This window comes from Idiotropiscis lumnitzeri, chromosome 7, assembly GCF_059441095.1.
Source record: "Idiotropiscis lumnitzeri isolate Australia: NSW breed Sydney's pygmy pipehorse chromosome 7, RoL_Ilum_1.0, whole genome shotgun sequence".
Lineage (NCBI taxonomy): Eukaryota > Metazoa > Chordata > Actinopteri > Syngnathiformes > Syngnathidae > Idiotropiscis > Idiotropiscis lumnitzeri.
The window spans coordinates 22,762,911-22,776,571 of NC_142397.1; the positions used below are offsets into that span (position 1 = coordinate 22,762,911).

General features: G+C 39.3%; 1 protein-coding gene across 2 annotated transcripts; it reads left to right on the forward strand.

The window, feature by feature from the left end:
* Positions 1 to 137: 137 nt before the first annotated feature.
* On the forward strand, positions 138 to 13,150 carry lhx1a (LIM homeobox 1a). Of its 2 annotated transcripts, none has more exons than XM_088301438.1 (5): positions 138 to 1,090; positions 2,408 to 2,631; positions 2,956 to 3,239; positions 6,273 to 6,438; positions 10,301 to 13,150. In XM_088301438.1, exons 1-5 carry the CDS (start codon positions 921 to 923, stop codon positions 10,549 to 10,551), a joined length of 1,095 nt encoding a protein of 364 aa, XP_088157564.1. In that variant the 5' UTR covers positions 138 to 920; the 3' UTR covers positions 10,552 to 13,150. The 2 variants fall into 2 exon arrangements, with proteins under 2 accessions (XP_088157564.1, XP_088157563.1); XM_088301437.1 differs by having other exon boundaries at positions 139 to 1,090; positions 10,190 to 13,150.
* Positions 13,151 to 13,661: the final 511 nt, after the last annotated feature.

Genomic DNA, 13,661 nt, shown 5'->3' on the forward strand with positions numbered 1-13,661 from the left:
ATGCAACATGCACCTCCAGCTCGCGAATCCTGTCGACGCTACCTGCTCATGTTCCTCTTTCAAGTCCCCGAGGTCCCGCCCATGCAGAGGGCAATATGCTCAACAGCCCAATGGAGGCAACGCAGCTCACTCCCAGCCTCTACTGCTCCCTTCATATATTTTCGTGAACATATAATGAGTTTGTGGATACAGTTGGTGATGGGAGGCTAGACTTTCAGCCACAGCTTGCCGAGTGAAGGTGGGGCGGCTGGATGCTTACTGGTTTTACGCAGCGCTGATTGGTCCAGCCGACGAATTACGCTATAGGGCTGGCAATATGGTACAGTCAGAGATTCCGGAGGTAGGCATTGTACTTTAGATCTATCGCATCACGCAGACGGAAGGGGCATCACCTTCCACAGATTGACTGGAGTCACCAGCGCGTATTGGCCATCTGAACACTAAGGACCGTTGACCGTGGATACGCTACCATGCCATCGTAGTCTTAATTAGTTTTAAGCGCTCGTTTGGTTGTTTCACATATCTGCATTTTATGCGTTTTCATCAACAAGACCTTCTGCTTCACGTTTGTTTCGGCAGAAAAGCCAAACCAAGTTGAAGCGACGTATTTTCGGATCCAGGTGCTGAAATCTACAGTTTTGACACCATTAGGTGTCCTCCGGATTCAACGGGGAGTGCTCTTTTCTTCGCCCATGAGATATAGCGCAGATGCCATCCATTCTTTTCTGTGTTTCGGACGGTAAAGCTTTATAACGCATGTAGGGAAATCTGTGGTGACACCGGATCAACCAGCGTCTCCACGCACATTGACCGTGGGGAGCCCGAGGCGAATGACAGAGCTAATAAGTCGACCATTGTTTGGCCTGTGTTGCTGAATTGTGTGTGAGAACCATTATTGGAGTTGTAACGAAGCCAAAGTCATGGTGCACTGCGCCGGATGTGAAAGGCCTATCCTGGACCGCTTTCTGCTCAATGTGCTGGACCGAGCCTGGCACATCAAGTGCGTTCAGTGCTGCGAGTGCAAATGCAATTTGACAGAAAAATGTTTTTCTCGAGAGGGGAGACTATACTGCAAGAATGACTTCTTTAGGTAAGCTTCACAGCATTTTTTACAACGATTCACGGTTGACTCTCAAATTCAATTTTGCTAAATTGTAAAAACGTCAGGTAGCGCACGTTTTTAGGACAATCTCTTTATTACTGACAAAATGGAGCGGGACATTAGGGATATCATCCTATCGTAGGAAAATGTGCAAAAATCTATTTTAATGAAGTAGTGTAGTATTCTCTATCTATCTATCTATCTATCTATCTATCTATCTATCTATCTATCTATCTATCTATCTATCTATCTATCTATCTATCTATCTATCTATCTATCTATCTATCTATCTATCTATCTTTCTTTCTATCTATCTATCAGAACAACATCTAGTCCTGGAATTAATTTCTCCTTTTTATATCTATCTATCAGAACAACATGTAGTCCTGGAATTAATTTCTCCTTTTTATTTTTCAATATATGTGAATCCTCTAAACGCACAGCGGCTGCGTGAAGGCGAAATTGCGGACTGCAATAAGTTTTGAGTAGGATGGAGTAATTAAAAGCTTCCTAATTTGAATTCTTATGCAAAACATCAGAACCATTAAAGGGGTATGCGTTGACTCAGCAGGGAGGCTTGTTGGGAAATTGAGGAAATCACACTTAAAACAAACGCCGAGTATCAAACCCGGGCCAAAAGAGCCACATGCAGCCGGGTCTGTGTTTGCTCAGTTCGGCCGCGACGTGATAAGTGGATTTGAATAACAAACTGTTTGAAAAAGATCACGTCAACAAACAACGCAGACGTCAGTCAACAAGTATAATACAATATACACTCAATACATATATAGTTTAACGCTTACGTAAATGTTGTAAATGTACTTTGCTTATCGCGGATACGTCTTCGAATTTTAATTAATATGTATATTTGATTTCTCAATCGAAACCGCGTGACATGGATGAACAAAAAAAATCCCTTTCTAAAAATGGTTTACGTAATTGAGTCTTGAAAACATCTTATTTATATTTAGGTAACGTAAAATTAAGACACAAAATTGTTGACATCATAGAAATATTTATGGTGTTAATGTTGCCAAATTACAACAACGTTTGTTCAGATGCTGTGGCCTTTTTAAAATGAAATGCGCAACTAATATTCTTTCTGTGAAGTTGGGGAAATCAGACTAGCATACATTGTATTTGTATAATAATTTGTGAAGGCCAAAATATCTTTACAAGGCTAGAATTAACGACGCTGCTTAATTTGTCCTGATTCATTTTCTTCAAACTACAGGCTGAATGTTGACATTTAATGAAATCCCATTGATATATCAGTAATAATGCAACCTTATTCTCCTCGTGCAGGCGGTTCGGCACCAAGTGTGGCGGGTGTTCACAGGGCATCTCTCCAAACGACTTGGTCCGGAGGGCTCGAAGTAAAGTGTTTCATCTCAACTGCTTCACGTGCATGATGTGCAATAAACAGCTTTCGACCGGCGAAGAGCTCTACATCATCGATGAAAACAAATTCATTTGTAAAGACGATTACGTGAGCAACGGCAGTGTAAAAGACACAAATCTCCTTTCAGGTAAGGAGATGTGCGTGCTCGCATGCATGCGCATTTATGTGAAAGAGGCGAGAAGAAAGATTCGATGTGCGTAACGTAGTAGATTCGTCATTCCCATTTTTCAACAAAAGATATATTAATATTAATCGAAATTTAGAAATATTTATGGCACGAGTTGACCATTGATAGAGTAATTAGGACGGTTTTTTGGTTTTCAAGACATCATAAGTAAAAGCCAAATACAACTTGAATTCTACAATAATTTCTCATTATTTTGCAGTGCACTGACAAACTCATTTGACGCGCGCGTGGTATTAAAGTTGCCGTTTTGATTTTATATTTTAGTAACAGTATGCAGCGACCCCAGTTTGTCCCCGGATTCACAAGACCCCCTCCAGGACGACGTGGTTCTTAAGGAAACTGAGATAGCCGCCCTCTCGGATAAGGAAACTGTAAATAATGAGAACGACGACCAGAATTTGGGCGGCAAGCGGCGTGGCCCGCGGACGACAATTAAGGCCAAACAGCTGGAGACACTGAAGGCGGCATTTGCTGCAACCCCCAAACCAACACGACACATCAGGGAGCAACTAGCACAGGAGACTGGCCTCAACATGAGGGTGATCCAGGTAAAAGAAAAGGAAACGTAGTCGCTCATCCCCGCAACGACCCCCACCCATTCAGGGGGGCAACTACTTTCTGGGGTGTATGCAGACACATAACAGGCGCACGAAAAACGATTTCCTTTTTATATGTAGCCCATAAATAAATTTTTGGGGGAATATAAAACTTTTATTTCAAACTTTTATTGAACGTTTCATTGAGCCATGTTTTACCTTCCTCGATCAGGCTTGTGTCAGTTTTCTCAGCTCCAAACCGTGGTGAGGGCGAGCTGACTGGAGTCAGCGTAGCGTATACGACACAGACGACGAGGCGTCAATTCGCTTAGCAAACGGGTTTATTATTTATTGTCATCTATCCTTTTCCCCTTTTTCATTCAACACACATTTCTTCTCCGGGTCTCTCGTACCGCCACCAACACAAGTCACGCGCCACATTGCTGTCCCAGGCTAAGCCTGTAACACATGTGTGGCTCTAACTACGTTGACACATCCCAACATACATATACTTTTAACCACTTTGAAAAGCTAAGTTTCATGCCTGCAAAGTCTTTCTCCCTCTCCCTGTATCTTTTTCTGTTATGAGACCCTGAGCACTTTCTACTTTGCTTTTTCATCTTTAGCGTCATCAGACGTTTGAATTGTAAACAGTCGCCGCTCGCGTTCTCGAGGGTGATTCTGTCTGTGTCTGAGTGTGCGCGCGGCGCACAGGAGGGGGTGCGCGGGTGACAGTCACGGAGCAGAGGGGCGCCTATCAGTGACGTACCTCCATTAGTATTAGTGATTTGTTCAACCCTTACCCGTGAACAAACCACCGTTTAATACATTAAATACCCACTCAAAAATTATTTTGCGCCCATCGCTTTGGCACCCTCTCTAGCGAGGCGCCCCGAAGCGCCACATATAACGCATAAAAACACACGTCAGACTTGAATTCAGTTCATGACTTTTTATTCTCACAAAAACGGCTCTGTTGGCCGTAACCGATCAAAACACTGGGTAACTCGCTGCGTCATTTTCAACGGATCACCCGCACGTTCTCGCTCTCGCTCGCACACACCTACAGTCCAGTGAGTCGCGCGATCCATTCACTGAAATTGGACACAACACAACTCAGAGAAACACAAATGTCAACACAAGAATAGACAACCCAATTCGTTACGATACTTTTTACGCCACCGCACCCATGAAGCAGAGACGTAGTCGCAGAACATTCTACAATGTGACGACAAAATGACTGGTATTTTCGTGTTGTTTATGTGACAGTAAAGAATTAGGCTCGTATGAATGGTTCATCATTACGAAAATAACGAAACCGTCCAAATGAAACATTATGGAAATGAAATTCACCGGCAACTCAACCTTGATGGGTGGTCTAATGTGTTATGCGCTCATTAATCGTTGCTATGCAACATCTTATGGAAAGGTGTCACGCCCAACCGACCGATAACCGTGAACGTAAAGTGTCGTCCCATCTGACAGAGCCTGCACAACACCCAATTACCACCCCATCTTCTCATCTTTACCCCTTTTTAAAAAAAGTCAAAACTGCAGCCACGTGGAATTCATTAAAGCAACGATTGGGATTTTAGTTAGTTTAATTAAAACTGGGAAATTTATATATTTTTTTTTTGTTAGTCCATTTTTTTTATTCCTGGCCGACATCGACGGGCAACGCGGCCAAGTGTTGCAATTGCTGGGAGTTTTTGACATGCAGGTTCAGCTGCTCTGACGTTTTATTTGGGTAAATTATGTAGAGACATGACAACAAAATTCAAATTTTTTTTATACAGCATGGCCAATTGCACCGGAAAGAGATGAACTAAAGGAACAACAGTGTTTGAATGTCAAAATGTTAAGAATTAAGGAAAGTTATCACATTTTTAAGGCTTCAAAAAGCAGGCAAAAATGTTGTTTCTAATTCAAAACAATCAAATGCCTGAATGTCTGCCCGAAGAAGTGTGTGGCTGTTTGGAAGAAGTGTGTGGCTGTTTGGGACAAGTAAGAGCAAAGAGAACCATTTTGAGCCAAGATAAGTGTATGGGGAATATCTTTGTGCATGTGCGATAAATGCAATTTGTGCAGTGTGACAAATGTCTGCCTGTTGTTTATTTACTGGAGATTCCCACATCATTTGATATAGGACAGCTGGCTTTTCCCTGTGTCTTCCTCCATTCAAATTGAGTCGATACTAATGTTACCATGGTTTTTAATTTTCTTCCGCAGGGTACAATTTTGATGAAACTTATTTTGCATGGCCCTAAATACCTCAAGATAAAGTTATATAGGTCAGTAAAACGTTGCAGGTATCTTGCTAACAACCTCCTGCCGTGCATGCGATAAACATCAAAATTCCTCATGAAAATCATCAAACTGAAAATGAGGTGACAGAGTAGATTCCACTGTACATCATATCTAAAAATAGTGCAGAAAAAAAAAATTTTAACATGGCAGAGCAAATCTTTCTGAGTGGAGTACAAACAGACCTGCGTGATGTAATCACATGAAAATCACCTCACAAAAAAAAAGGTAGGAAACAAGTCAGTTGACACATCCCTACATAATGAGTACTAATTTGGTGAGATCGGTTAAAACATTTTAGCAGATTGTAGATTACTGGTGATAACATGTAGTTCGCAAGTCATGGTATCACAGTTTACGTTATTGCACGACATAACTGCGAAGTTACAGATCAATTCGGGATATCATATTGTGATATTGTTGGTGTGGTCTTCACCAACTCAGAGCTTTCTGAATTTAACAATGTAACGCACCATGTTTGCGTGGCATAACACTTATGTGCGTAGGCAAACATGACTTCAATGCATTTTTTTGAAGGTTGAATGTTATTTGTCATATACCAATTACAGAAACGGCAAAAATGCTTATATGTAAAAAAAAAAAGAAAATTGCTTAAAACTGGTGGCAAACACCTGAAGCATGCATTTGGCTGAACATTTCTCTTTCTGCACTCACATCGGTTGCACAAAGCCTTTCAATCAAAATGCCCACTGTGGATTTGCTGATTGTGTGTAAATGCAGGTCTGGTTCCAGAATCGCCGTTCCAAAGAGAGGCGCATGAAGCAGTTGAGTGCACTGGGAGCCCGCAGGCATGCTTTCTTCAGGAGCCCAAGGCGGATGAGAACGCTGGTTGATCGCCTGGAACCCGGGGAGCTCATCACGAACGGACCTTTCTCTTATTACGGAGGTGTGTTTGACTTTCACTCTAAGTGGAATTCCCTCCCAGTTCTGCAAGTCTGAGACATTTTGAATGTTTTACTTACCTGTAGCCCCTCCCATTCCCCCAATAATTGCCTTTTGTTTTATGTTAGTAAAGTAGGCCTATGTTTACAGACAGATGACTGCATTATGTTTAATTTCTTTCCGGTCTACTTTACAAATGGATTCATCCAAAACACTCATGGTATGATTCACATTTAATTTTTTGCTATCAACAATGAGGCCATTTTAGGTTTAAAATAAATAAAACACTTTATTTGCTGAATAAGGTTATCGGAGTGAGCACAACCACGCACAACACAAACTGACACACATGCACACACACACACATATATATATATATATATATATATATATATATATATATATATATATACCTTTTGTTTAACGGCATGAAGCTAATTGTTGCTATTAGCCGTCTCGTTATCCTACTGTTAGCCGGGGAGGCAAAGAGGTCGGATGGAGGATAAAGATCCAGATGTAGAAGTGAACATAAGTATTGAAATTAAAGTGGATTTTGGTGTCCGCAGTTTTCTGACATGACGCAAAGGTTTTCTACTGTCTTGTTTTTTTGCCCCATGGAGATGCCGGTAAATAACCACTAGAGGGAGCCTCGCCATCTTGAACCGGCAGATACACTCGCATGCCCAACTCTGGTCCGCAAGGTCCGCTGTCCTACATGTTTTTGATTCAAATTTGTTATTTTTGTAATGAGATTCTGATTCAGCCCACCTGTAAGATGTGAAGAAGCCTGAAAACCGTTTTGATCATTTGAATTGGTGTTTCGCAAGAGGGACATATCTAAAACATGTTGGACTGCGGCCCTTGAGGACTGAGTTTGGATTCCCCTGAATTAATCATAACTCCTTGAATTCTTTACCAATTTTGACACACGGGGTTAAGATGAGGAGATGTCGTTCGTATAGCCCTTAGAGGCTGTTTTGTGATTTAGCATTAATATTAAATATACAATAAAACACCCGGCATCTGCAGTCCTGCTATAATGTTCCTCACAGAATTGTAAAAATAGGAAAATTAACAAATTGTTAAGGAAGTGAATTTCTGCAAATTGGCAGCGTTAGCAACTTGAGCGCTGGTACAACCAAGTAAAAAGTCTGCCAGCTTACAACCTGTTTAAAAATTATCGAGAGCCCTGTGTTGATTTAAGTAGCATTTATTTTATTTGAGTGCAGAAGATTCCCATATTTGAGGTATTTTTATAACCCAAATGTTTGGAATAAATATTTTAATAAAAATATTATCATTATTTCTCATACTTCCCATTACTGACTATTGGTTTTTGGTTTAATAGTATAACTTGATCAAATCTCTTGTAACAATTTATTCTAGAAAATAAATTTTAGCATGTATCATTCCGACTGATGTGGTATCAGACAATCTCGGTATCAGACATTACTCTAGACAGCAATATTGGTATCGTATCCGAAGTGAAAAAAGTTGTCACGGGACATCCCTAAAACTAGGCAAGAAAATTAAAAAAAAAAAGATGGGGTGAATAGTTTTTCATGGCACTGTATTTCACATATCTTCAGCTATTTCTCATTCAAAACATGGTACACCGCTGAATATAGATGAATTGTTGATAATCCCCTTAAGAACTGGTATGAAAGGCTGCTGAAGCTTTTCCCTGTAAATATTAAAACAGTTTACATCTTTCAAAATGTATCACTTGCACAATGACAACGTTTCTAATGATCTATTTTTATCCATCCAAAGAGCAAATTACTAAAACTAATATCATTTGGTACTTCATTGGAGGAAAGGAACAACAAAAGCACATGTAAAATATATTGAATGAAATTTTTTTTTTAATTTTACGGAAAACAAAGTCGGAGGTGTACCTTGACTTCCATCACAATTTGTCTGAATTTCCATATGTTTTACATTTCGTGAAGATCATTACTGCATAACGGTTATTGCTGTGTATTTTGTACAATAATAGGATAAAAAGAATCATGCATATTCTTGAAATACACAACCCAACCATTACTCTGTCATAATTAAGAAATTACGGCATTTATTGCAAGAACCTGGTCATGGTGCATACTGAAGCCTGAGTAGTACATGGTATTTCAGTTTGCCATTATACAAAATATTTGTATCGATGGAAGAATTGACCTTTTCCGATTCGTTTTTCATTTGTACTAAATAAAGCAAGTCCATTAAATCATCAGCTCAAAAAGTGACATGAAAACTGACTCTACTTTGCAAACAAAGAAACAAACAACATTGTAGATAGATTCAAATAGATAGTTCAAGCACATGCAAATTCTTTTTTCTAATTTGTGCAATGTAATTATTGTACTACAAAAGTCTTCCTGCATGTATTCTATTTCTTGCATCCACTTTTGTTGACGAAACTATGCCAATTTCCACCTCTGGGACTAATAAAGCTTATCTTATAACCTATTAAAATATTTATTATATTATACTTTTCTCTTCATGGGCTCATTCCTTTTTTTTTTTATAATAATACGAAAGGAAATAGTACTCAAAACCTATCCTTGTAAAATTTACTTTGGATTTCTAAAGTGAAAAAAAAACCTTTACGAGATTTTTTCAAATAAATATCACTCCAGATTTTTTTCAGTGTATGAGTATGAATTGATCTGTGGTAAAAACATAGATTTGGAACCAACTAACCCACCTCATTACACCACCATTATCATATCACAAAGTAACAGAAAAAAAGGCTGGTTAACTGTGTGGGATTACAGAAAGATAGAGGCATTTTACGTAATCGAGGAAGTAAGAAACATAGTTAATCCCTCAATCAGAAAGTTAACTCACACCGCAATGCACTTTGCCTTGCACACTGCACATCAAAATCAGATCACACAATGACAGAGCAGAAATGTGACCCCCTTCGCCAACTTTTACGTCATCATCTCCACATTGGGTCTGCTTGTAATTCCTTATAAATGCAATTTGTCTTGTCAGTTTTTTCTTCAGCCATTTCAAATACTATGCGTCTCTCGCGGTCTTTGTTTAAAGGGAATGAGAGGAGACGCTGCAAATCAACTTGACTGTGTTGACACCCACAACGGCGCAGATGGCCCTTCCATTCCTTCTCTAGTCTCAGAATCAGAAACTCTATCATCTCTCAAAGGGTATTGCAGCAAAAGCACTTAAAGGAGACGGTACACAATGACAATATCAACAGTTAGATTAAGAGATCATTTAAAAACTAAAACCCAGACTCCCAAAAAGGTAAATAAAAGGTAACATAATACCGGGACACAAAATTGCTAATATAAGTTCAGTCCAGAGCTAATACGCTAAATAGATATTTATCAGTTATTGCAAAAAGTGCAACATGCAGATGAGCAACCTCAGCGCTAGTTGCCATTAAGTAAATCTATTGCACTTGTGATGAATGAAACCGTGAGCCTTTTTGTTTTCCTCCTAGGAACCCTGATCTGATGGCCTGAAGGCAAAAACTCAAATGATCAGGACAAATAAGAAAAGCATTAGCCTTCCCCAGGACCTGTCTACTATAGATAGACATAAGCCCTGCTTGTTGACTTCCTGAAATTTTCTCAGCAGTTTTGACAAGACTACAGACATGATTCGTTTGGGACAAGTTCAGGTTTCCAAAACAATCAAAATATGTTTATTCAATTCATATTTTAATGTTTGGTGTTATTATTATTCCTACTCTAGTTGTTGCTCAACCTAATGTCTTTTTCTTTCTGCAGATTATCAAAGTGAATATTATGGTCCAGGAGGGAACTATGACTTCTTTCCTCATGGGCCACCATCATCGCAGGCCCAGACCCCGGTTGATCTCCCTTTTGTGCCCTCTTCAGGCCCCACAGGCACACCGCTTGGCGGTATGGACCATCCATCCAATGAAGTGCAGTGCTTCTCTGACATTATGTCCCACCAACCTGGTGACTCTCCAAGCCCCGAGCCTGGCATCCCAGGAACACTGCATAGTATCTCCTCTGAGGTGTTTGGCCCCAGCCCACCGTTTACCTCACTGTCTCTGAATGTCAGCGGATACAACAACCATTTGTCGCATCCACCCACGGAAATGAATGAAGCCACTGTGTGGTAGCTCATTGGACTCATTGGACTCGAGAGGCCGGAAAATTACTAACTGGGGTTAATTATGCTGTGGGCTGGATATCAACAGGGTTAGGCCAATGCCACAAAACATTTTTGTATAATTTCCCATTTATTATTTATTAATATGAGGCAAACCCAAAACTGGACATTTTTAAACGACAGCCTGCATCATTTGTAGTATGTGCATATAAGGCACATACTATCCTGCTGCTTGTCAGTAGCCCAGCATAACCCAACATTCAACACTGTTATGAGAAAATTAAGTGTCAAGATCTCTTATATGTCCAGACCATGACAAATACCACTATCGCCTGTCAAATACACCAATAGCATTACAGACAGATAATAATCTGGTCAAAAGTTGTTTGTGCACTAACTGACACATGGGCGGGCTGAGCAGTGCTCAATGTTTTAGGCATTCGACTTACACAAAGCCCTTTGTCTTTCACCGCCCTGCCATAGTGACTTTGTTTCTTCTGGCAAGAGAGAAAAAAAATACACTTCTCCATGTATACTTTTGGGTTGGTTTCTTTAGGTTTCAGAATTTTCACCAAACATGGAGAAAGCTGCCTTATAAAGGCTAACGTAACAAAATGTCCTCTATGGATTTCAAACCCTTTATTTAAAATGGAACTAAACTTGAATTATTAAACTTTTTAAGACTGCTTTCTGAAAATCCTCTGCTTGGGGTGGTACTAAATGGGACTAAAACAATCAATTGTTTACGTAATCGATTTAAAGTTCAGGAATCCTGAAAACTACGTTTTAGAGTCCTGTAAAATGTACCAAGCAACCAACCAAACTTTTGTATTGAGACCTTTATATTGTATGAAGACAATACATTTTCTTCAAGTTGTGGTTCTCTGTGCTAGTTTTTACAAGATGTGGTTTACAAAGTATGGTTTAAAAAAAAAAGAACCAAGAAAAAGTAGTGGCCAAATAAGAGTATAGCACAACTCCTGTTAAATCATCACTTGAGAATGTCAAAATGTTTTAAGACAAGACATACGTTCATTATGAATTTTATAAACTTCTGACAACATTCATGAAACTGTTAATATGGCATTCATATGCAGGCTTTATATTAATGTCTTAAAAGGCAAAACTATTAAAGGATTGCTGGTCAAATGCTCAGCTGGAAGCGAATAAATTTCTCTGAATCTAAAACCTCATGGCCTGTAATACTGACTCTTTGAATTTTAGTGAGCTCTCAACATTTCACCATTTTCAACAGAAATGAGGAATTTAAAACTAATTTTTTGCGAAATTTGAGTTAACTCACTGGGCTTTATTAAACATAAGAAAAATAATAAAGGGTTCAGCTACTAAATCTATTTATATTTTTTTCCTGTGCAAATAAATAAAAATTCTATATCTTACAATAATTTCGAAAAATATTCTATTTATTCAAAACAATAATCATATTACATTTAGATTTCATTGTAGTTAAAGGGCTTCTACATGCTAGTTTATTAACAATGACAGACACATAAAACCCATCCATCCATCCGTTATCCAAGCCGCTTATCCTCACGATGGTCGCAGTGGTGCTGGAGCCTATCCCAGCTATCTTCGGGCAGAAGGTGGACTGGTTGCCAGCCAATCGCAGGGCACACATAGACAAACAACCATCCACTCTCACACTCATACCTAGGGACAATTTAGAGTGTTCAACCAACCTACCATGCATCTCTTTGAAATATGGGAGGAAACCAGCGTATCTGGAGAAAACCCACGCAGTCACAAGGAGAACATGCAAACTCCAATCAGCAACGCCAGAGCCGTAATCTAACCCTGCGCCTTGTATTATGAGGCCATCGTGCTAACAAGTCATCCACCGTGCCGCCAATGCTCTCAATTTATCATGTTTATGAGACCATCACTTAATGTCAGCTTTCTGATTGCCCTAAATTAGGTAACCTTTCAATTACATAACGATTGGCCTTTTTTTAAATCATAATTAAGGTAATTGTCATACTTGACAGATTTTTAAACTCTAGAACATTTTTTTCCTTTTCTCCCAGCTGTGGAACATTTCAGCAAACTGACTTCGAATGACACCAGGAGGAGTGAGTTTCTTACTTACACTGATGATTCTCCAACCACTTTGGCTTGCTTCGTATCCCTTTTTGAGTTTACCACTGGTCGTCAAATCATAATATGCTAATTGCGCAACAAGTGACGTCCAATAATGAAATTGCTGTGAACACTCCTGCATTATATGCTTTTATTATCTTGCTTGACATAGTTGCAACAGTTTACACACTAGAAACAGTTGGGTAAAATCCTATTATTAGAGCAAACACAATACAATGCAACTTTATTGCACATTGCAACAGTTGCAGCTGTAACAAAGCACTTTACACTGAGTAAAAGACAAACTAACAATAATTCAATAACAAAGACTGTGAAAGCAGTAAGTTAAAATACAAATTAGCGATACTGACACAATAGAACCATCTCAACACTTGCTAATTTGACCAAGCAGGATAGGTTGGTCGATTTTTACCCAACAAGTGATTTAAATATTTGACCCAGATGTATGATCAAATCAATTAAAATTCTGTGTTGTTCCAATTACATGTGTTTATTCCATATTGTCCCCAAATGTTGGGTCAAATCAACTACAAGAATGGGATGTTTCAGCTAAATATGTTTATTTAGGTCAAGGGTGTCAAACAAATTTTTGTGGACGGGCCACATCGAAGTTCTGGTTTCCCTCAGAGGGACGTTATGAGAAATTTATGATCACCTTACATCATCACATACACATAAAGGAAAGCCAGTTTTCAAATCCGAAGCCAGTAAGTCATTATTTGTTCTACAATTCTTCAATTTATTTTAAAATGGGGGGATTAGTAACAAATGAATGGCAATATCGCACATCTCAATGTTGTTAAAAGTAAGGAAAAAGTGCGAGAAACAGAAAGTTGACGCACATGATTTGCCTTTTGCGGGGGCCACAAAAAATGAGGTCGCGGGCCAGATCTGGCCCCTGGGCCTTGAGTTTGACACCTGTGATTTAGGTAAATGTTCTTGAAAACAATACAATTCTCTGAAATTGCATTTGATCGTGTCCGTGGAGTTGGATTGACAGAT